The following is a 20,381-nucleotide window of genomic DNA, read 5'->3' on the forward strand; positions in this document are numbered from 1 at the left end:
CCCAAAGGTTTAGTAAATTGAATCACCCAGTATTTAAGCTAAGTTATCAAACTCAGCTCCAAAGATGACACAGAATTAGTATGAGGAACAGTTCTTATTAACCAAAAGCTTACATATATCGGCAAGGAATTAAATCTCAATTTTCCATAACAGTAAACAATGTAATTCAAACATTTATTGAGCATCTATTATGAGTCATAGCAGAATTATCAACACTGAGAAGACAGTAGTGAGCAGACAAAAATTCCTACCTCAATGAATTTACAATTTAATGACAAAAGATTATGAAATTAAGTGTATACAATATATTCCAAGCTACAACCATTTAAGAGTTAATGAACTATAATAAGGACTAGGAAAAGAGGTAGTACTTGGGTACTGTTCTCAAGGATAGCTAAAAGGAGAAGGAAAAACAAGACATCTCAGCCAGGGAAACATCTCTGGAAACCATAACCTGGAGGTATGAATAGCTATATGCTCTTAAATAAACAAATTCCCTCCCAATGTACAAGGCCACCACAAATGCCAATAGCATCCCCACTGAGAAACATGGGTCTATGCAAAAGGATGACCTGAGCAAAGCACTGATATGGAAATTAATTTAATTACAATGTAGTCATTCTTCAACCTATACTATGAGGACTTAGGGGAGTCACTTTATGGGAACGTACTATTTAAAAAATATATTCCTGCTTCAGTACAAATCCTTAGAGGTTAGAGTATACATACCAGGAGTCAGCAAACTATGGCACATGAGTGAAATCCAGCCAGGCACCTGTTTTTGTAAATTTTACTGGAACATAGCTACACCCACCCATTTACTTGTCTATGGCTGCTTCCAGCAACAGAGAGACTACCAAACTTACAAAGCCTAAAATATGTACTAACTAGCCTTTTCCAAAAGAAGTTTGCCAACCTCTGATCTAGATTGTATTACAGTACCCATCACAACCCCAAATTAAGAAACTATAACTTGATAAGATTGCTATCAATTTATACTGAAGGTTCTTATACTGTGTCTACAGTAAAGTTATTGTCACAGATGTGGCTCATTAAGCTAGCAGTTTACCAATACCAGAGTCCATAGTAGTGTTTTCACTAATCCCCAACACAGCTCTTAAACTCCTAAGTGCCCTGCTCCCTAATCAGAGCTCCAGGGCTAGATGTGAGAGGGGAGCATTCTGCAGTCCTGTGGAGTTGAGACACTATAACCTTTATTCTTTCCATCTGTTCCTTAGCTTCTCTCAGTTTCCCCAGACTACTTCCAAAGTGAAGGGAAGGGCACTGAGGGTTATACTTCCATTTTCACGAGCATACTTATGTAAAAGTGGATTGGAAAACAAGAGTAACAAGGTTGGCAATGTGACACAGTTATAGCCAGTGAGACAAGCAGATTTCTAACCTTGGGGTTTCTAAGAAAGCTGCTGCTTTCTATGCATAAATGTTTCCTTTCCTCCTATTCTTCCTTCTGTTACTATGTTATAGTCCCCAGAGTAATGAAGGTATTAATAGCCCACCAAAGTGGTATCAAAATTACTTTACCCTGAAAACATCTAAACAATCAGCAGCCACAGAAATAAACATCTAAACTAAGCAGAACATCAGAAAATACAGCTGCTAATGACTCCCCTCCAAGCGAGTTTACTGATAGGGAAAATACCCTCAGCACAGGAAGCATGAATTCAACTGCCAATCAGCATCAAAAGCTATGTTGGGGACAGCATCAAAGAGCCCAACAGAACCTTCCCTACCTTCCCAACAAAGCCCTAACCCTGCCACCTAGTTTTCTTAAGTTCAATAGAACATTCCATACTTTCCCAATGAAGTCTTAAAACTCCTGTTGTGTTAATAAGTTTATATATAAACCTTTATCTCTGGTGACTGAGGGAGTTACTCCTTATGAAGTAACTCCAGCATGTACATCTGAACAAATTTGGTCTTTTCTCCTATTAATCTACTGTCAGATAATTTGTAGACCATTCCCCTGACCTAAGTTGTAAGAGGAAAAAGTATTTCCTCCAACAGTGACAAGCAGCAACCCTATGTAAAAATCAGACTAGGCAGGGACTGGAGTGGCAGACATAAACATATCATGACTTTAAGATTTTATTTATTTAGAGAGAGAGCATGTTTACCCACAAGTGGGGGGGGGGGGGGCGCACAGGCAAAGTGGAGGGAGAGGGAGAAAATCTTGAGCAGACTCCATGCTGAGCTCAGAGCCCACCTCTTGACCTGAGCCAAAATCAAGAGTCAGAGGCTAACCCAACTAAGCCAACCAGGCACCCTCCCATATCATGATTTTAAAGGAAAACATGTTTCAGGGGCTCCTGGGTGGCTCATCAGTTAAGTGTGGGGCTCTTGGTTGAGGCTCAGGTCATGATCTCAGTCAGGGTCAAGGGATTTAGCCTTGTGGGCTCCTAGCTCAGCGTGGATTCTGCTCAAGATCCTCCCTCTCCATTCAGTTCTGCCCCTCCCCCAACTCATGCTAGCACTCTCCCTCAAATAAATAAAACATTAAAAAAAAGAAAAAGGAAAATGTGTTTTAAACACAGGAGAGTGACAGTAAATTTAAGATCAGAACACTGCCCCTCCCTCCCTCCTTGAGGCCACAGCTATTTTCTATTTACCTCGGTTTGGCTTTTTTCAGGAAAGGTTAGACCTAGCATCCTCCAAGCATGCAACAATAAGCAGCAACAGTAAAAAGGCAGCTGTTTCCCAGACAAAGGGAGGTTGAGATTAACAAAAGAGAGTATTAGTTAAGTTAATATTTAAACTTCTAAAAACTTCTTTAGACAAGACCAAAGCTAAAGCTAATCATTTTGGGCAACTAAGCGGGTTCTAAATGATGAAATCATCAAAATCATTGTTAAAATATGTAATCTTTGGATAGAGTAACAATTTGATTGTAGCACCACCAACATCCCATAGTCCAGTAATAACTTTTGAAGATAATTATGTTTTTATACAAGGATATCATTAAGAAATAAAATCAAGCCAAACTAATAGAAAAATATCAAGTTTCTTAATCTTATTCTTCTCTGATACTAATCCCACATAGCTAATGATACACAATGGGAACATAAAATCTGTTATTCATCCAATCTGAGGACCAAAAGAGGGGATGGGGAGGTTGAAGGCATTCCAAAGCTCTAGGAACAAATCTCCAAATGCCTTCTGGTTACCTCCACCTGTTGTATATACTACAAATACCTGAAACTCCACAAATCTTAGATTGAAGAGGAGTCTAACAATGTTCTAATGGTACTGAAGATTTTAGAAAGCGGTAACAATCTCACCAGTTAAGCATGACAAAAGTAGTCCTATTTTTGTTTTTATTTCCTTCCCACCAATAAACCACATTCATTCATAAAACTCATTTTACAACCTAAAAGCCTCTGAATCAATCCCCTTTCCATTCTTAATGCCTTTCTCTAGGTAATTTAGGACCTCAATTTTGTCTATCTGGCCTCTTGCAATAGTTTTCTAAATCCTCTCCCAAATTCTAACCTCCTCCACTATTTCCCCCCTTTCAATTACCTTCCATATCACTGCTAATGAGCTTTCAAAAACTGTAACATGACATTGTTCTGTCTGAAATTCTTCCCAAGAGTCACTACAATCTCCTGTGACTTAGAGGGGTTTCATTTTATGAACCCTTACTCAATCTCCCCGATCTCACAGCCCTCACTTCAATCAGGACAAATAATATGGACATTAATGAATAAAATATGGTCTTACACATTTCTGTGATTTTTTTTTCATTTCTGTGATTTTAAACATGTTTGCTTCCTCTGCTGAAAAAGCATATGCTATCTTTCCTTCAACTGACTTCTCAATCTGGCAAATTCCTTTTTGTCCCTTAACACATCACTCACCTCTTCTTTCTTGAAGTATTATCTGACATTCCCAAACCCAAAGAGAGTCAGGTTTTCTGATACATGTCCCAAATGAATATCCATGTATATTACAAATATGCTACTTATCACCTCCACTAGAATATGAGTCTAAATGGTAGAGATAGAACCCAATTCATGTTTTGATCCCTACCACAAAGTAAATACATATAAAGTTATTTAGGAAAGGTATGCTGCTAAATAAATCAATCTCTTACAGCCGTCAATAACCTATTACACATTTTTTCATCAAAGAATTTAATACTTTGTTAAATTCAATTTATACTGAGTCACTTCCTTAACATGGACACTTAAAAGGGTTTTTCCCAGTTATAATAATATAGTACAGGAGGTTGCTAAAGCTCGTTATATCCATCATGTTCAAAATTATAGCATAAGTTTTACTTCCAAAACCTATGCATAATATTGCATAGTGATCAAAAAATCAGGCTGTAGAGACCATCAAACTTGGGTTAGAACTCCAGTTAAGACTCATTAAATAAAAAAAAAAAAATTAAAAAAAATTAAAAAAAAGACTCATTAAATAAGTTAATTAGTAACTTAGTCTCAGTTTCATAGGGTTGGTTTGAGGAATTAAATAAGATCATACACGTAAAATACTACCTGGCACTTGAGATGTTTAGAAGAAGTAACAGAGACAATGTATCTAACACCTCCAAAAAGTTATCTGGCGCATGATAAGTGTTCGATGGATAAAGCATGATATATAAAATTCTTGATAGGGCAGCCCCGGTGGCGCAGCGGTTTGGCGCCGCCTGCAGCCTGAAGTGTGATCCTGGAGACCCAGGATCGAGTCCCACATCAGGCTCCCTGCATAGAGCCTGCTTCTCCCTCTGTCTGTGTCTCTGCCCCTCTCTCTGTGCCTATGAATAAATAAATAAAATCTTTAAAAAAATAATAAAATAAAATAAAATAAAATAAAATAAAATAAAATAAAATTCTTGATAACACATGCTATAAGAAAACCTTGCACATTCAAAATAAGAGGACTTATAAATAAAAGTGAGTTATGGATGAGACTACTCAAAACCTATGCAACATTTGAGCTTGCTGGCAGAGACGGTAAAGTGTCCAACTCTTGGTTTTGGCTCAGGTCCTAATCTCAGGATCCTGGGATTGAGCCCCAATTCCAGCTCCATACCCAGGATGGAGTCTGCTTAGGATTTTCTCTCCTGCTCCCTCTGCCCCTTACTTCTGTACTCATTCTCTCTAAAAGTAAGTCTTTAAAAACAACAACAACAACACCTATACAACACTATAACCAGATTTCAACAATAGTAACTGGTATCTGGAGATAGGCTGAACCATTCAAGTGAGAAGGCTCAGCATGGTCATAGGTTGCCATAAGTTGGTATTAAATAGGAACAAAACAGGGGCGCCTGGGTGTCTCAGTCAGTTCAGTGTCTGCCTTTGGCTCAGGTCATGATCCTGGGGTCAAGACCTGAATTAGGCTGCCTGCTCAGTGGGGAGTCTGCTTCTCCCTCTACCCCTCCTCTCCTGCACATATGCACTCTAATAAATAAATAAAATCTTATAAAAATGAACAAAATGAAGCTGGAATGCTGGCAACCCTTTAATTAGAGCAGAACTGGCAAGTACTAAAAATAGCTGAGAGCTGTGTATATGCAAGACTGGGAATGAGCCTTTCTAAGGAAGAAGATGCAGGTACTCATTTTTAATTTTCTTAAAATCTAGACTACAGCACTCCTGCTACTACTACAAGCAGCCAAGCTGAGAGCTTTGTTCTTTCCTAAGAAGGCTGTAATTATATTCCCATTATCTAGACAAAAATTTAAGTGAAACAATAAGACTTTCAGGTCAAACAAACATAATTATAATTCCCTTAGCCAATAACATGAGTTAATTTGTATCATGAGTACAGTCTATTTTGCAACATGTACCTTCTCTTACTGTTTTCTATTCTCTTATGATCAGACAGAATAAAGACCTTTCTCAGCCTCCTTTGCAGCTACGAATATTCATATTACTACATTTCCGCCAGTGAGGTATGTATGAAGGGATGTGTATGATCACAGGATTCTCTTAAAGGAAAGGGCTGTTGCCCACTGCTTCTTCCGCTGACCAGCTCCTCAGAATGCAGAACCACCTTCAAGGCATCATATAAAGAAAACCCAAGAAAGCAAAAATATAGACCAATTCCAATTTTGAACAAAAATGTAAAGATAGGGCAGCTCGGGTGGCTCAGCGGTTTAGCATATGCCTTCAGTCCAGGGCGTGATCCTGGAGTCCTGGGATTGAGTCCCACATCGGGCTCCCTGCATGGAGCTTGTTTCTCCCCCTTCCTGTGTCTCTGCCTCTGTGTGTGTCTCTCATGAATAAATAAAATCTTAAAAAAAAAAAAAAAAAGTAAAGATACTGGGGCATCTGGGTGGCTCAGTCAGTTGAGCTTCTAGACTCTCCACTCTCAGTTTCAGCTCAGGTCAGGATCTTAGGGCTCAGCAGGATTCTGTTGTGATTCTCTCCCTCTGCCTCCCAACCCTCCCCACCCCCCCACCCCCCGTCGCCCCTACTTGAGCTTGCTCTCTCCCTTTCTCACTCTCTCAAATAAGAATCTTAAAAAAAAAAAAAGTAAAGATATTACATGTTAGTGATCCCAATCTAGAAATACCTAACAATGATAAAAACTTACTACCAATTTGAAGTTATCTCAAAAATACAAGACTGGTTTAAAGAGAAAAAAATATAAAACTATCTCAGTGGATGCAGAATAAACATCTGCATACAAAAGAAGTGAAACAACAAATGTACTCTGTCACCTCTTTCAATCAATCCTGTCCTGGCACAATAACAGGCGAAAAGATCAAAAGAATTGGAAGAAACAAAATTACCATTAATTATAAAGGCAGGATAGTCTACATAGAAAATCCAAAGTAACGTAGTCAAATTAGACAAATTAGTAAAAGTTAGTGAAACTGCTTGATAAATTTAACATATAAAAGCCAACTGCAGTTCTATATATCAGCAGAGATCTTTAAAAAAAATTAAAAGGACATTTATAATAGCAATAAAGCTGTAAAATATACTTTATAATATGCACAAGAACTTCATGGAAAAATTATAGAATTTTATGGAGAAAGATAGTAGTCTCTTTACAATGAGAGTTTGTTGTTTGTTTGTTTTCAGATACAAAGCCAATGCAATTTCAATCAATCCCTGGAAGTCATTGTGCTTGATTTAACTTTAGGACTCTTGATTTCCAGCAATATAGAAACTGACTAAAGGTGCACCTGGGTGGCTCAGTGATTGAGCGTCTGCCTTTGGCTCAGTTCAAGATCCCAAGATCCTGGGAGCGAGTCCCACATCAGGCTCCCTGCAGGGAGCCTGCTTCTCCCTCTGCCTGTGTCTCTGCCTCTCTCTTTGTGTCTCTCATGAATAAGTAAATAAGACAGACAGACAGACAAACTGACTAGGTACTGAACAAGTAGTGAAACAAATCTAAGCCTCCAGATTTGTGCTACCTGTTGTAAAACCATTTACATCTATCTGGCCCTTGCCTTTCTTTTCCCACTTTGAGTCCTACACCAATAATCCCAGGCTCTTAAAACAAGAGTCCACAAACTAGCCAGTCAAATTTTTTCTTTAAAGCCCAAGAGCTAAAAATAATAAAGCCTAATACATTTACTATTTTGTTCTCTTAAGAAAGCTTTTGGACTTCTGCTCTAGACGAAAAACTTGATAGAGTTCCCTAAACACTTAGTGTCCTTTCATGTGCTGGCTCAGTTATCCTCTTGGAAAGCTTCTCCAGGTGTCCTAGCTGGAAAACTCCCATTAATCCCTCCCTCAAATTGCAACTTCTCTGTGGAGTCTTTCTAATCCCCAGATTTTCCCATACCTTTTACTCAAAGACACACACTTCTGCCTCCCTCATGGCCCTCCACATCTCCAATATATCATTTACCAAAAACATGCTTATGTGTGTCTCCCTTCACAAGAATATGGGCAACTTGAGAGCAGGAACTATCTTACTTATCCCTGTATTGCCAACAAAGCCCCTGTCAATGAATGTGAAATCCAATTAGTGACTGACGTAACTAGAGAGTAAAAGTCACTGAGAAGTCTGAAGATGAGCACAGATTCCACTAGTTCTCTAGTTTCTGCAACTTTTAATCAATGGTTCTTTTAGACAAGCATACTACCATAATTCAAAAGCTATTCTTTCTTTTCTTAAATTCAAGTGGGAAAAGAAAGGGAGAGAGTAAGTTTTGTGTATTTTAAAAGTTTACAGTTAAAAATATATCAGAATTGTTTAATAAAGTACATTTAAGAGAAGTCATCAGGAAGCAACAGAACTTTCCATTTTAATATGTGGCTTACCGTGTCCCATCCGTACATAGCAGCATTAACAGCATACATACATTTTTACTACTACCTTTCTACGTCATGTTATAAACCATAACAGTAATTTCTAAATTTTCCTGATTCATAAAAGACCTTAGGTTTTGCTGCTATTGTTGAAGGGGATCAGAACATGGTACTCCAAAGTATTCCACTTGGCATAAGAATTACTTTGAGCTGAAGGCATCTGAGTTCCTCCAATCACTCATACATTAAAAGCAGAGCTTCCTAAAAGAACCCAAATGTCTGACTTTGTCACAAGACTATCATATCTCCCATCTATTCTAAGGGCTCATTTATCTTCCAAAAAAAAACTGTTTTCCTGTAAGTGCCCTTTTCTCCCTCTCATCACCTAAGTTGGTATATAGCTCCAAATTCTAGCCACCCTTGGGGTTACTCATCACGGAGTTCTCCCACAGGTATATGCATTGCATGTGTAAACAATTTTTTTCCCTCCTGTTAATCTGTTTTAAGTAATTCACAGGCCCTAGCCATGAACCTAAGTAGTCAGAAGAGTTTCTCTCCCACATTTTTTTAATTATGCCATGTCTACATGGTAAACAGAGTTGTGTAAGTAAGCTTTTGTTTTATTATCATCTAGCATTACAAAGATATTTATTATAATCACTAACAGTCAACATGTAATAGCATGACAGAATAGTCACGAAACTGGCAAATTTTCACTACTTCCAAAACGACTCATTTGTACTGAACTAGGTAAGAGAAAGTATCTCTCGAGAAATAAAATTTTTAATTACATAATAAACTCTGAGTTTTGAAATGTTAAACAAAAATTAAGATTTAATCATGGATTACAGATCAATGATACCTAATTGTCCATTCTGAATTCCAAAAGGCTCTGACAAAAATTAAAGTTTATCATATATCAGCCACTAAAATTCTCTGGAGAGGAAAACCCTGACAGAAGTCTTTAATATAACCAATCATGGGACGCCTAAGTGGCTCAATGGTTGAGTGTCTGCCTTCAGCTCAGGTGGTGATCCTGGGGTCCTGGGATTGAGTTCCTCATCAGGCTCCCTGCAGGGAGCCTGCTTCTCCCTCTGCCTATGTCTCTCTGCCTTTCTCTGTGTGTCTCTCATGAATAAATAAATAAAATCTTTTAAAAATAATAATAATATAACCAATCATACTATCAATGCAGAGATGTAAATATATTGTCACAGGTGATATTATGTAATACAGTAATGCATTATCATCTTTCTGAAATCCAAAGGAAAAAAAAAGCCATTCAACTCTATACAATTCTGAATGCAAGAATTTCAGATCAAGAACTGAAGCCCTGTAGAATGATGAATCACTTTATTTTTTAAGATCTAATTATAGAGGACAGGTTTGAAGAGATGTGGTTTGAGAAAAGATGCACAACTAAAACTCAGGAGATAATTATCTCAGTCACATTTTAAAAAAATCATATACTTATATTCCTCAATTTACAATATACCCTGTGGGTATAAATCACACAAAATTAGCAGAACTATAAATATAAAAAATTAAACCTAAAAATCACTATCATGAATACTGATCACCACTGGGTAAATACTATTGGCTCACAAATAATAATGTTGTATTTCTTATTGATGATTAGAAAATAGAAATTAAAGTAAGTCGCATTCATGTTTTTAAGTGACAAAGTCTGGTACAAGTTCTTGAATCCTGAGAGAACCAAAATGTCTACCCCCACACTTAGCCTGGACCCGAGAACCTAAACCACATTTGAAAGTCTATGTTAACATGACTTTGCTAGTCATCCGCTTTCATTAGCATTACTTTACTTATCCATGTCTCCTGCCCAGGCACATAGTCTGTCCATTATTATAGTAACCAAGTTTTCAATGAAAAGCATCAATAATAGTTTGAGGCCTAAGATTCTTTGAATCCCTTAACTCAAATTCCTTGCCTTGCCATAACCACCATTTATGGACTGTTAGATTTGTGGAGGTTCCTTCCCAATCAAGCTCCCAAATTGAAAGATCTGTCTTAAAACAAAGTCTGAATTTTCAATCAATTCTGGTCTTACCTTCTCCCCTAGGATACCAACAAAGCTTTGTAGAGGTGGTATTCTCCTTTAACATGGTAAGCAATAAACCCAGGTTTGTGTTCTTGGTATTTGGGGAGTTAGCTTTTGACACTTGGGAGGATCTCAAATTGCCGGTTAAGAACTCTGATAAAACTACCAATGATAAATTAATCTGATAGCTAATTAGTATTTCATGTATTGGGCATTCCACCATTATGTTCTCTTATTATTAAAAATATCTACAGTAAGTTTTTAAATAATAAATTTTATACTAAGTTTTCCTTGTTATAGGTAAGATTAGAGGGGAGTTCCATTGCTGGCAATGGTAGACTTATCTGTTTTGGACTTAAATTCTAATTCCCTCTTCTATCCAAGTTATTATAGCTAGAAAACATAAGTAAATAAATATATATATACATACATACATAAATACCTGCTTTCAGGCATCAGACAACTATCAGGGCATCAAGAACTTGCAAAGTTATAATCAGTAACAGCCAAAATTCATTAAAAACCAAATGCCCTTCAACAATAAAATGAATAAATTGTGGCATGTTCATATACTGAAATATTATACAGCAATGAAAACAAACTACTGCAATATACAACTACAGGGATGAATGTAACATACAGTACTGACTGAAAGAAGATACACTTAAAAAATATGCTGCAGAATTACATTTTTATTAAGTTCAAAAGCAAGCAAAAATGGTATCAATACATTATCACACTACTGCTTCCAATGAAGGCTAATAAGTAAGATAATACTGGAGAAGACCTTCCTGGAGATAGTAACTATAAACTCTGGTGTACAGAATTTATAGTACATAAAATACAGCAGCTAATGAAAGGCACTGAAGAGTAAACAGAAACAGGCAGATTCTGGTGGAAAGACATGGTAGTCTGAATAGTGGCCCCCAAAATGTTTATATCCTAAATCCCCAAACTGAGAATATTTACCTTACATGGCAAAAGATAATTTTCATTTGTGATTAAATGAAGGATCATTAGATGGGAAGATTATCCTGAATTATCCAGGTTAGACCAGATGTAATGACAAGAGTCCTTAAGAAGGAGGCAAGAAAGCTAAAGGCCAAAGAAGGCAATATGGGGGAAAAAATGCAGTAAGATACAGGGCCATGAGCCAAAACAATGTGGGCAAACTTCAGAAGCTGGAAAAGGCAAACAGATTCTCCAATAGATCTTTCAGAAGGAACTAGCCCTACTGACAACCCAATTCCCCTAAGACTCAATTGGGACTCTTTCAAAACTGTAGGATAATTAAATTCGTGTTTTTAACCACTAAATTTGTGGTAATTTGTTAAGACAGCAACAGGAAACTCATATAAAAAGCCATGCTTAAAGGAGGAAAGCTGTATGGGCTGAGTTCCGTTTTCCCAGCTATTAACTTGGTGCCAGGCATAGCACATGTGAGTGAGTCACTAGTAGAAAAGGCAGTCTTTCTAATATAGAAAACCTGAAGACTGGAACCAGGAGAAATCACATCCCACTAAATTAAGGGAACTTCCAGAAAAGAAAGAGCTAGAGAATTCTAAATTCTGTCTATCCACGTCTGACTGACTCCTGTATGCAAGTTACAGACTTAATAGCTAAGACAAAAGAACTAAAGTGATACTTAGGTTGCCACCCAAAGGAAGTGAGTTTGCAGTTCTAGTCCAATAAAGATAACTGCCTGATAAAAGAGAAAGGGAGGAGAGGGACCTCGGTAGAAGAAAATAATACAACCAAGGGTTAGCATAATTTTCATAATATCCATGCCCAACACAAAATTACACAACTTACAAAGATCTAGGAAAACAGAACACATTCTCAAGAAAGAAGAAAATCAACTGAAGCCAAACCCAAAATGATAAAGATGCTAGAAAATGGCAGACGAGGGGCACTTGGGTGGCTCAGTCAGTTAAGTGTCTGCCTTCTGCTCAGGTCAGGATCCCGGGGTCCTGGAATCAAGCCCTGCATCAGGTTCCTTGCTCAGTGGGGAGCCCGCTTCTCCCTCTGCCTCTGCTTGTGTGCACACACACTCTCAATAAATAATATCTTAAAAAAAAATTTTTTTTTAAATCTAAGGATTTTACAGTTGCTAGTCTAACAATCATCAACAAAACATGCTCATAATTAAAAAGGAAGTCTCAAGAAAGAGAAATAATAAAAAAAGAACCTAATGGAAAATCTGTAACTGAAAAATAGAATATCTGAAATAAAGCTCAATGGATTGAACTAATAAATAAAAAGAAAACAACAAAGGAAAAAAAGAATAAACTTCAAAATAGAAAAATTATCCATGTGAAGAGCACAGAGAAAAAGAAAAAATAAGAGCCTCTCAGGGACATTTATATAAAAACAAATTATCTAACCTACATGGAACTGGATCCCCAGAAGAAAAGGAAAGAGAATGAACAAAAAATAACTTGAAGAAATAACAACAAAAATTTCCCTTACTTAATGCAAATTCAAAATGCTCCAACAAGATAAATATGAAGGTGATCATGCAGAGATATATCACAATCAAACTAGAGGAAGCCAAAGATAACAAGCAAATCATGAAAGCAGCAAACAAATTGTGTACAGGGACAGTGGTCCAATTAAGAGCTGAATTCTCATCAGAAAGAGGGAAGAAAGGCAGAAGGAGGCAGAATTTCACTTAAAAAAAAAGGCAAGGCAAGCCATAATTTCATAACCAGCAAAAATGCCCTTTAAAAATGAAGTAAAAAAAAATATTTTCAGATAAAAGAAATTCATCTCCACCAGACCTCTACTATAAGAAATGCTAAAGGAAGTTCTTTAGCCTAAAAGAAAAAGACAGTACATGGAAATGATTCACAGAAAGTAATGAAAAGTATCAGAAATGGTAACCACATAGGTAAATACAATCACTACTACATTGTAATATATGGACCTGTATAGAGCAAAAGAATATCATCTTGTGGAGCTAATAATGTAAATTTAAAGACACAACAACTATCACATAAAGGACATGGATGGGTAAGAAGTAGACTTAAATAACACAACTTTCCACATTTTATATGAATTGATACAATATCAACTGAGACTTGACTATAAAAAATTAAGGTATCTGAAATTCCTAGAACCACCAAGGAACAAATGATGAAAGAAAAGAGCTGAAATGGACAATAGGAAAAGTAAAGTGAAATTGTAAAACAGATTCAAATATCAAAAAGGGGTAGGGAAAAGTAGGTTAAGGAGGAACATAGACCAAGAAACTGAGAGGACAAACATAAAAGGAAAAATCAAATTAAAGATGCAAACCCAATCATATAAATGAGTGCATTACCATGAACGGTTTAACAGTGTAAGTAAAAAACAGGGATTTTCAGACTGCACAAAAAAGCAAGACTCATTTATAAGTTATCTACAAAAAGAGAATTGTAAATATAAAGAAACCAACAGGTTGGAAAGAAGAGGAAAAGGATATATCACATAAATAACAAGCCTATGAAAGACAGAATGGCTATTTTAAGATCAAACACTGCTGTCAAGACAAAGGAATTACCAGAGCTAAAAAATAATATTTTATAACAATAAAAGGGTCAATTCATCAGGTAAAAAATAACAACCGTAAGTATATATGTACTAGTATATGTACTAGTAAGAAAACTTCAAAATGTATTTTTTTTAAAAAGGGCAAAATTAAAAGACAATTCCACAATCATAAGAGAGAACTCTCAGCAAATGACAGACAAAAATCAAAGACAGAAATTTGAAAAACACTATCAACTACCTTTACCTGTTGTTTATAGACTACAACAAACAAATGCAAATCCTGTGGCTGTTTTCAAGTGCTGAACTAATAAAGAGGTTTTGATATATTTAACAGAATGAAATCATACAAAGTATATTGTATAAATAAAATAGAATTAGAAATCACTAGCAATGAGAGATCTAAAATAGCCCAAATATTCTGAAATTAGACAACATGTATCCAAATAACCCATGGGTCAGAAGAGCAAGTACAAGACATTTTCAAATAAGTGAAAACAAAAATACAATATAAAGTTTGTGGGATACAACTAAAGCAATGCTAACAAAAATAGATACCTTTAAATATTTATATTAGGGGGAAAAGATGGAAAACCAATCACCTAAGTTTCTACCTTAATAAAAGAGAATTAAACACAAAGTAAGCAGAATAACAAAGACCATCAGGAATCAATGAAATATAAAACAGAAAAACAATACTGAAAAAAGAAAAATCTACGGAAGAAAGATTTTTGCAAAGATCAATAAAATTGATAAACCTCTAGCCAGGCTGATCAAGAACAAAAATATTAGGAACAAAAGAGGGTATACTTCATTACCAATTCTACAATTATTACAAGGAAAATAGAGTTATAATAGAAAACAGTAAATCTGAAAATTATTGAGAAATGCCACTGAAAAGAATACTTGCACAGTATATGTGACCAAGCCCAGTTAAGGTCTCTTTATAAACAAAATTTTAAGATTTGGCAGGTGGGTGCAGAGATCCATTCGTCTTGCTGCAACCCAAGACAAACCTCATACATAAATTTCCTTTGCTTATTAAAAGTGCCATCTACTAACCTGGAGTAGGCCGGCCCCTTTCACTGGTCTCTCCTTGCATTTTGAATACAGGGACTAGTTTCAGATTTGCTCTTCAAAGGCACAATTAAGAAAACAAAGAGGCAAGCCATTTTGTGAGACTGTGAGAAAATATTTCCAAAACAAGTATCTGACAGAGGTTTCCTCCAGAATATGTAAATAGTCCATACAACTCAATTAAGAAAAAAAAGAAGTTAAAAATGAGCAAAAGACGTGAACAGGTAAATTAACAAAAGAAAGTATAGGAAGGCCAATAGTACATACAAGAGGCTCAACATCACTATCATTAGGAAAATGCAGATAAAGCCAAAGAGAAAAACCACTACTCACCTACTAGAATGGCTAGAGTAAAAGAGATTGACAATACCAGGTACTAGCCAAGATGTAAAACGGGAAATCAAACGTTGCAAAAGTTGGAATGTAAAATGGTACAGCCACTTTGGAAAACAGCTTAGCAGTTAAACCTACAAGTGCAATGTGACCCAGCATTTCCAAATCCTACGTACATATACCAAGAAAAATGAAAACATATGTCCACACGAAGACAAATGTTTACAGAAATTCATTTATATTTACCTGAAGCTGGACACAACACAAACTGACAGATGTAGTAACTGTGGCAGAATCAATCTCTGAAATACTACTTAAAGATTAAAAAAAAAAAAAAAAACACACACACAATACTGATACAACATGGACTAAAAATAGCACACTAAGTGAAAGACATCAAAAGTAAAAGAATACATGCTGCTTGGATCCAGTTGTGAGGCATTCTAGAAATGGCAAAACTAGAGAGATAGAAAGCAAATAACTAACTGCCTGGAACCGGGGGTCAAGCAAGAATGGGCATCAACTGTAAAGGGGCACAAGGGAACACTCAGTGATGGAAACATTCTGTATCTTAATTGTAGTAATGGTTACACAACCTCATATAAACTGCTCAAACATAGTAAGCTTATACACTTAAAATAATGTAAATTATACCTCAAAAAAGCTGGTGGAAAAAACTTACCACACATTTTTGTGGAGCTAAACAATTTAGTTACATAGTTTATTTGGAAAAAACACCAAGTAAGGACAGTCAAGGAAATCCTAAAAACAAGAACAATGGGAAAGGATGCCAGAGTGCTACCATATATTAAAATATAAAATCTAAGTAAAAGAGTATGGTAATCAGTTCATAAACAGATGAACAAAACAGACCAGAAAAACCGTAAGCGGACAAAATTGCACAAAATTTAACGTACAATTAAGGCAACATCTCAAATTAGTGGAGGGAAAGATAGATTTTAACAATACATTGTGTTAGGATAATTAGCCATTAGGAAAAAGATAAACTTAGATGTTCCTTACACTATAAATCAAGGATAAATTAAATCTCAAATGGATCAGATTTAAATTAAAAAATAAAAACCATTCAAGTACTAAAAGAGTATGAAGCTGAATTTTTCTAACACCTAGGACAAAGAAAAAAACCTGTCCTAGAACTCAAAATAGGAAAAGACTGATAAATTTGACTACGAAGAAATAAAAGTCATCTGCATGGGCAAAAAGAAATACACAAAAGCAAAGCAAAACAACAAATGACAAACTGCAACTTGTATTACAGATAAAGGATAGATATTTCCTACAAAATATAGCTATATAAAACAATGGCCCAATAATAGAAAATTGGGCAAGAGATATGAATAAATACTTCAAAGAAATAGTCTTTAAACTTTAATTTCAAAAAACTCAACCTCACTAACAACTAAGAAAATGCAAATTAAAACAGCAATAAGCACCCATTTCTCACCTATCAGATTGACAAACAGCATGCTGACGTCAACTTTCTTGGTTAAGACCAAGGGGCAATCAGTACTCCCAAAGGAGCTGTACCACTTAACCCTTATAAAGGACTTAATACACCAAAGAATCACTAACAAAAATATGAAAAGATACTTTTACTATTTATTGCAGTACTATATATAAAGGCAAATAATGAAGCAACTGGTTTGAATAAACTATGGAATAAATCTTCATAACCTTCGGTTAGGCAAAGATTTCTTAAGTGCAACACTAAAAAAGCGCAAGCAATAGAAGAAAAAGTTGATTAAAAAAGCATCAAAATTCAAGTTTACTGCACTTCAAAAAATAATACGGAGAAATTGAAAATACAAGCCACAGACTTTGAAAACATCTTTGCAAATTACATACCTGATAAGAGACTATATTCAGAATATATAAAGAACTCTGACAACGTATTACTTTAAAAAGAAAAAAAAAGGTAAAATGGGCACAGGGTTCGCACAGGCATTTCACCAAAGAATATATACAAATAGCTAATATGTTCATAAAAAGATCTTAAACATCATCAGTCATTTGGAAAGTGGAAATAGGGCAGCCCCGGTGGCTCAGCAGTTTAGCGTGGCCTTTGGCCCAGGGCGGGATCCTGGAGACCCTGGATGAGTCCCACACCGGGCTCCCTGCATTGAGCCTGCTTCTCCCTCTGCCTGTCTCTCTCTCTCTCTCTCTCTCTCTCGAATAAATAAATAAAATCTTTAAAAAATTTTTTTAAAAAAGGTAAGTGGAAATAAAATCCATAATAAGATGCTACTTCATCATACCCACTAGGATGGCTACCCTCAAACACTGAACAATTACAAGTGCTGGCAAGATGTGGAGAAATGGAAACCCTCATACACTGCTGGTGAAAATGAAAAACATTATAGCCACTCGGGGAAACAGCTTCTTAAAATGTTAAACTTAGATTTATACTACAACTCAGCAATTCCACTCCTGGCCATCTACCCCAGAGAAATGAAAATACATGCCCACCCAAAGCTTTAACGACACAAATGTTCATGGTGACATTATTTGCAATGGCCAAAAAGTGACAACTAAAATGCCCATCAACTAATGAATGAATAAAACATAGTATATCCATACAATGAAATATTAAATAATAAAAAGAAATAAAGTATTAATACATGCTGCCAAAGGATCAACCTTGAAAATGTATACTAAGTGAAAACAACCAGTCACACACACACAAAAAAACCCCACATGTGATATGATTCCATGTATATGAAATATCCAGGAAAATACAAATACACAGAGACAGAACGTAGAGCAATACCTGCCAGAGGTTGGGCATGAGGTTTCATTATGGGGAGATGGACATGTCCTAGAATAAGACTGTGGTTATGGTTGTACAACTCTGAAAATTTACTAAAAGTCACTGAACTGCATAGTTAAAACAGTTGAATTTTATGCTATGTAAAAATTATTCTTCAGTAAGCTTTTAAAAATAAAGGTAGGGCAGCCCCGGTGGCACAGCTGTTTAGCGCCGCCTGCAGCCCAGGGTGTGATCCTGGAGAACCAGGATCGAGTCCCACATCGGGCTCCTTGCATGGAGCCTGCTTCTCCCTCTGCCTGTGTCTCTGCCTCTCTCTCTGTGTGTGTCTCTCATGAATAAATAAATAAAATCTTAAAAAAAAAAAAAAAAAGGTAAACCACAGACTGGAAAAGATATTTTCAACACATTTTTAAATTACCAAAATATATTGTTTAATCTTCTACATATCAAAAAGAAAGATAAACTAGGTGATGGAAAAATAAAATACACCTTAAAAATCTGAAATGGCAATTTATATAAAGAAACCCCACTCATCAATAAACTTACACTTAAGGGGTGCCTGGGTGGCTCAGTCGGTTATGGGCCTGCCTTCATTTCAGGTCATGATCGCAGGATCCTGGGATGGAGCCCCACATGTGCCCCACCTCCAGCCCTGCTTTGAGCCTTGCTGCCAGCCAGGCTTCCAGCTCCCTGCTCAGCAAGGAGTCTACTTCCCCCTCTGCCCCCTCCCCCTGCTCATGCTCTGCCTCATGCACACTAGCATACTCTTTCTCTTTCTCCCAAATAAAATCTTTTAAAAAACAAAACAAAACAAAACAATAAACCGCTTAAAATAAACACAATGTGAAGATTAACCTGTCCAGGTAACTTTATGAACTGCTTAAACTAAGAAAATATAGGACTTATTGTTATGTACAGTTCTTCATTTAGGTAAATCTTTTTAAAAATGGTTAGGTTCAGCTGTCCTCAGAGCTCCAATTACAGAGACTGTACTAAGAAAGATTTCTATTAAAATTTTCCCATTGTTCCTTGCCTTTTCAATCTTATACACCCATCTTCAGCCTTCCTTTATTCCCTGGTACCAACTTAAGACAAAAAAAAAGAATCATTTTGGTTTTACTTGCTTTTAAATTCTTAAACTTAGGATCATCTTTGGCCAATAAACTGTGTCAGAGTAATCTATCTCTTTTAATAAAACACAAGGTGGTTCATACAGGATAATAAAAAGAACATTTTCCTTTCCAATCGCTTTTCTTTAAGTAGTGTTTTTAAGTAATTAACAAAGAAAAAAGGGCACAATTTATTTTGAGCATAACCAGTAGTAATCCACCCAAAAAATAAATAGGCAACAGACATGCAAATGTTCACTAACCTTCCAGTAGTCAGATTGTAAACTGTAGTACCTCTGGTATGCAGATAATGCTGAAAGAGGGAAAATAAGTATGAGTCACAATTATGTTCCATTTCAAAATCAATAACACAAGTGTTAAGAAACATCATAACAAGCTTCCCATCATACCCACCACCTTCCAAAACAGAGTGATATTTAAGACCAAACAATTAGAAAACTGGGGCCTCACCCTCCTCACAGTCAGACATAATAGCAAATGTCAAATATACAGGAGTTCAAAGATGTAAACCGTTCATATCTCAGACCTAATCTTGAACAGAATCTAGGCTATCTCTTGAATCAACAATGGTCTTCCACACAAACCAAATCTGATAAAAGGATTAAGATTTTTCAAGGCTACTTCAGAATGTGATAGGTTGTTCCCACAAGGGATTCTCACTTCTAAGAATGACCAAGAGATTAACCACCTCAAAGCAAAAGGAGTATTTCTTTTGTGATGTTTCCCTTCATATAATCAACAACAAAAAAATATATAGCCCACAATTACCTTACTCCAACTCAATTCCAATAGGACATCCCATACCCCTAAATCCGAGGCATGAAAGGCTGAGGAAAAAACTATAGTTCCTGTCAATCCAAAACCTCAGTGAGGAGGTTTAAAAAAAAAAAAAAAAAAAAGTAAACTAAAAAGTATATACACACATTAGAATTGGTAGGAAAAAAGAGTCCTTTTAAAAATCTGGTGAGCAATAAAAAAAGTCATGGAGATGTAATGTACAGCATGATGACTACAGTTAATACTATATTGCATATTTGAAAATTGCTAAGCGAGTGAATCTTAAAAGTTCTCATCACGAGAAAAAATTTTTTACCTATGTACGGTGATGGATGATAACTAGACTTACTGTGCTCATTGTGCAATATATATATTGAATCATTACATTATACAACATCTGATACTAACATTAAACATCAAGTATACCTCAATTTAAAAAAAAGACTGAT

At 36.0% G+C, this 20,381-nt stretch overlaps 1 protein-coding gene across 7 annotated transcripts in view; it reads right to left on the minus strand.

The window, feature by feature from the left end:
* Window positions 1–20,381, minus strand: part of KDM6A (lysine demethylase 6A) — a 213,089-nt gene that overhangs the window by 116,025 nt on the left and 76,683 nt on the right. For all 7 annotated transcript variants that reach the window (XM_077888741.1, XM_077888743.1, XM_077888744.1 and 4 more), the window contains exon 4: window positions 19,398–19,447. In XM_077888741.1, the coding sequence (XP_077744867.1) occupies window positions 19,398–19,447 (50 nt within the window). The remainder of the gene's footprint in view (window positions 1–19,397; window positions 19,448–20,381) is intronic.

Source organism: Canis aureus, chromosome X, assembly GCF_053574225.1.
Source record: "Canis aureus isolate CA01 chromosome X, VMU_Caureus_v.1.0, whole genome shotgun sequence".
Lineage (NCBI taxonomy): Eukaryota > Metazoa > Chordata > Mammalia > Carnivora > Canidae > Canis > Canis aureus.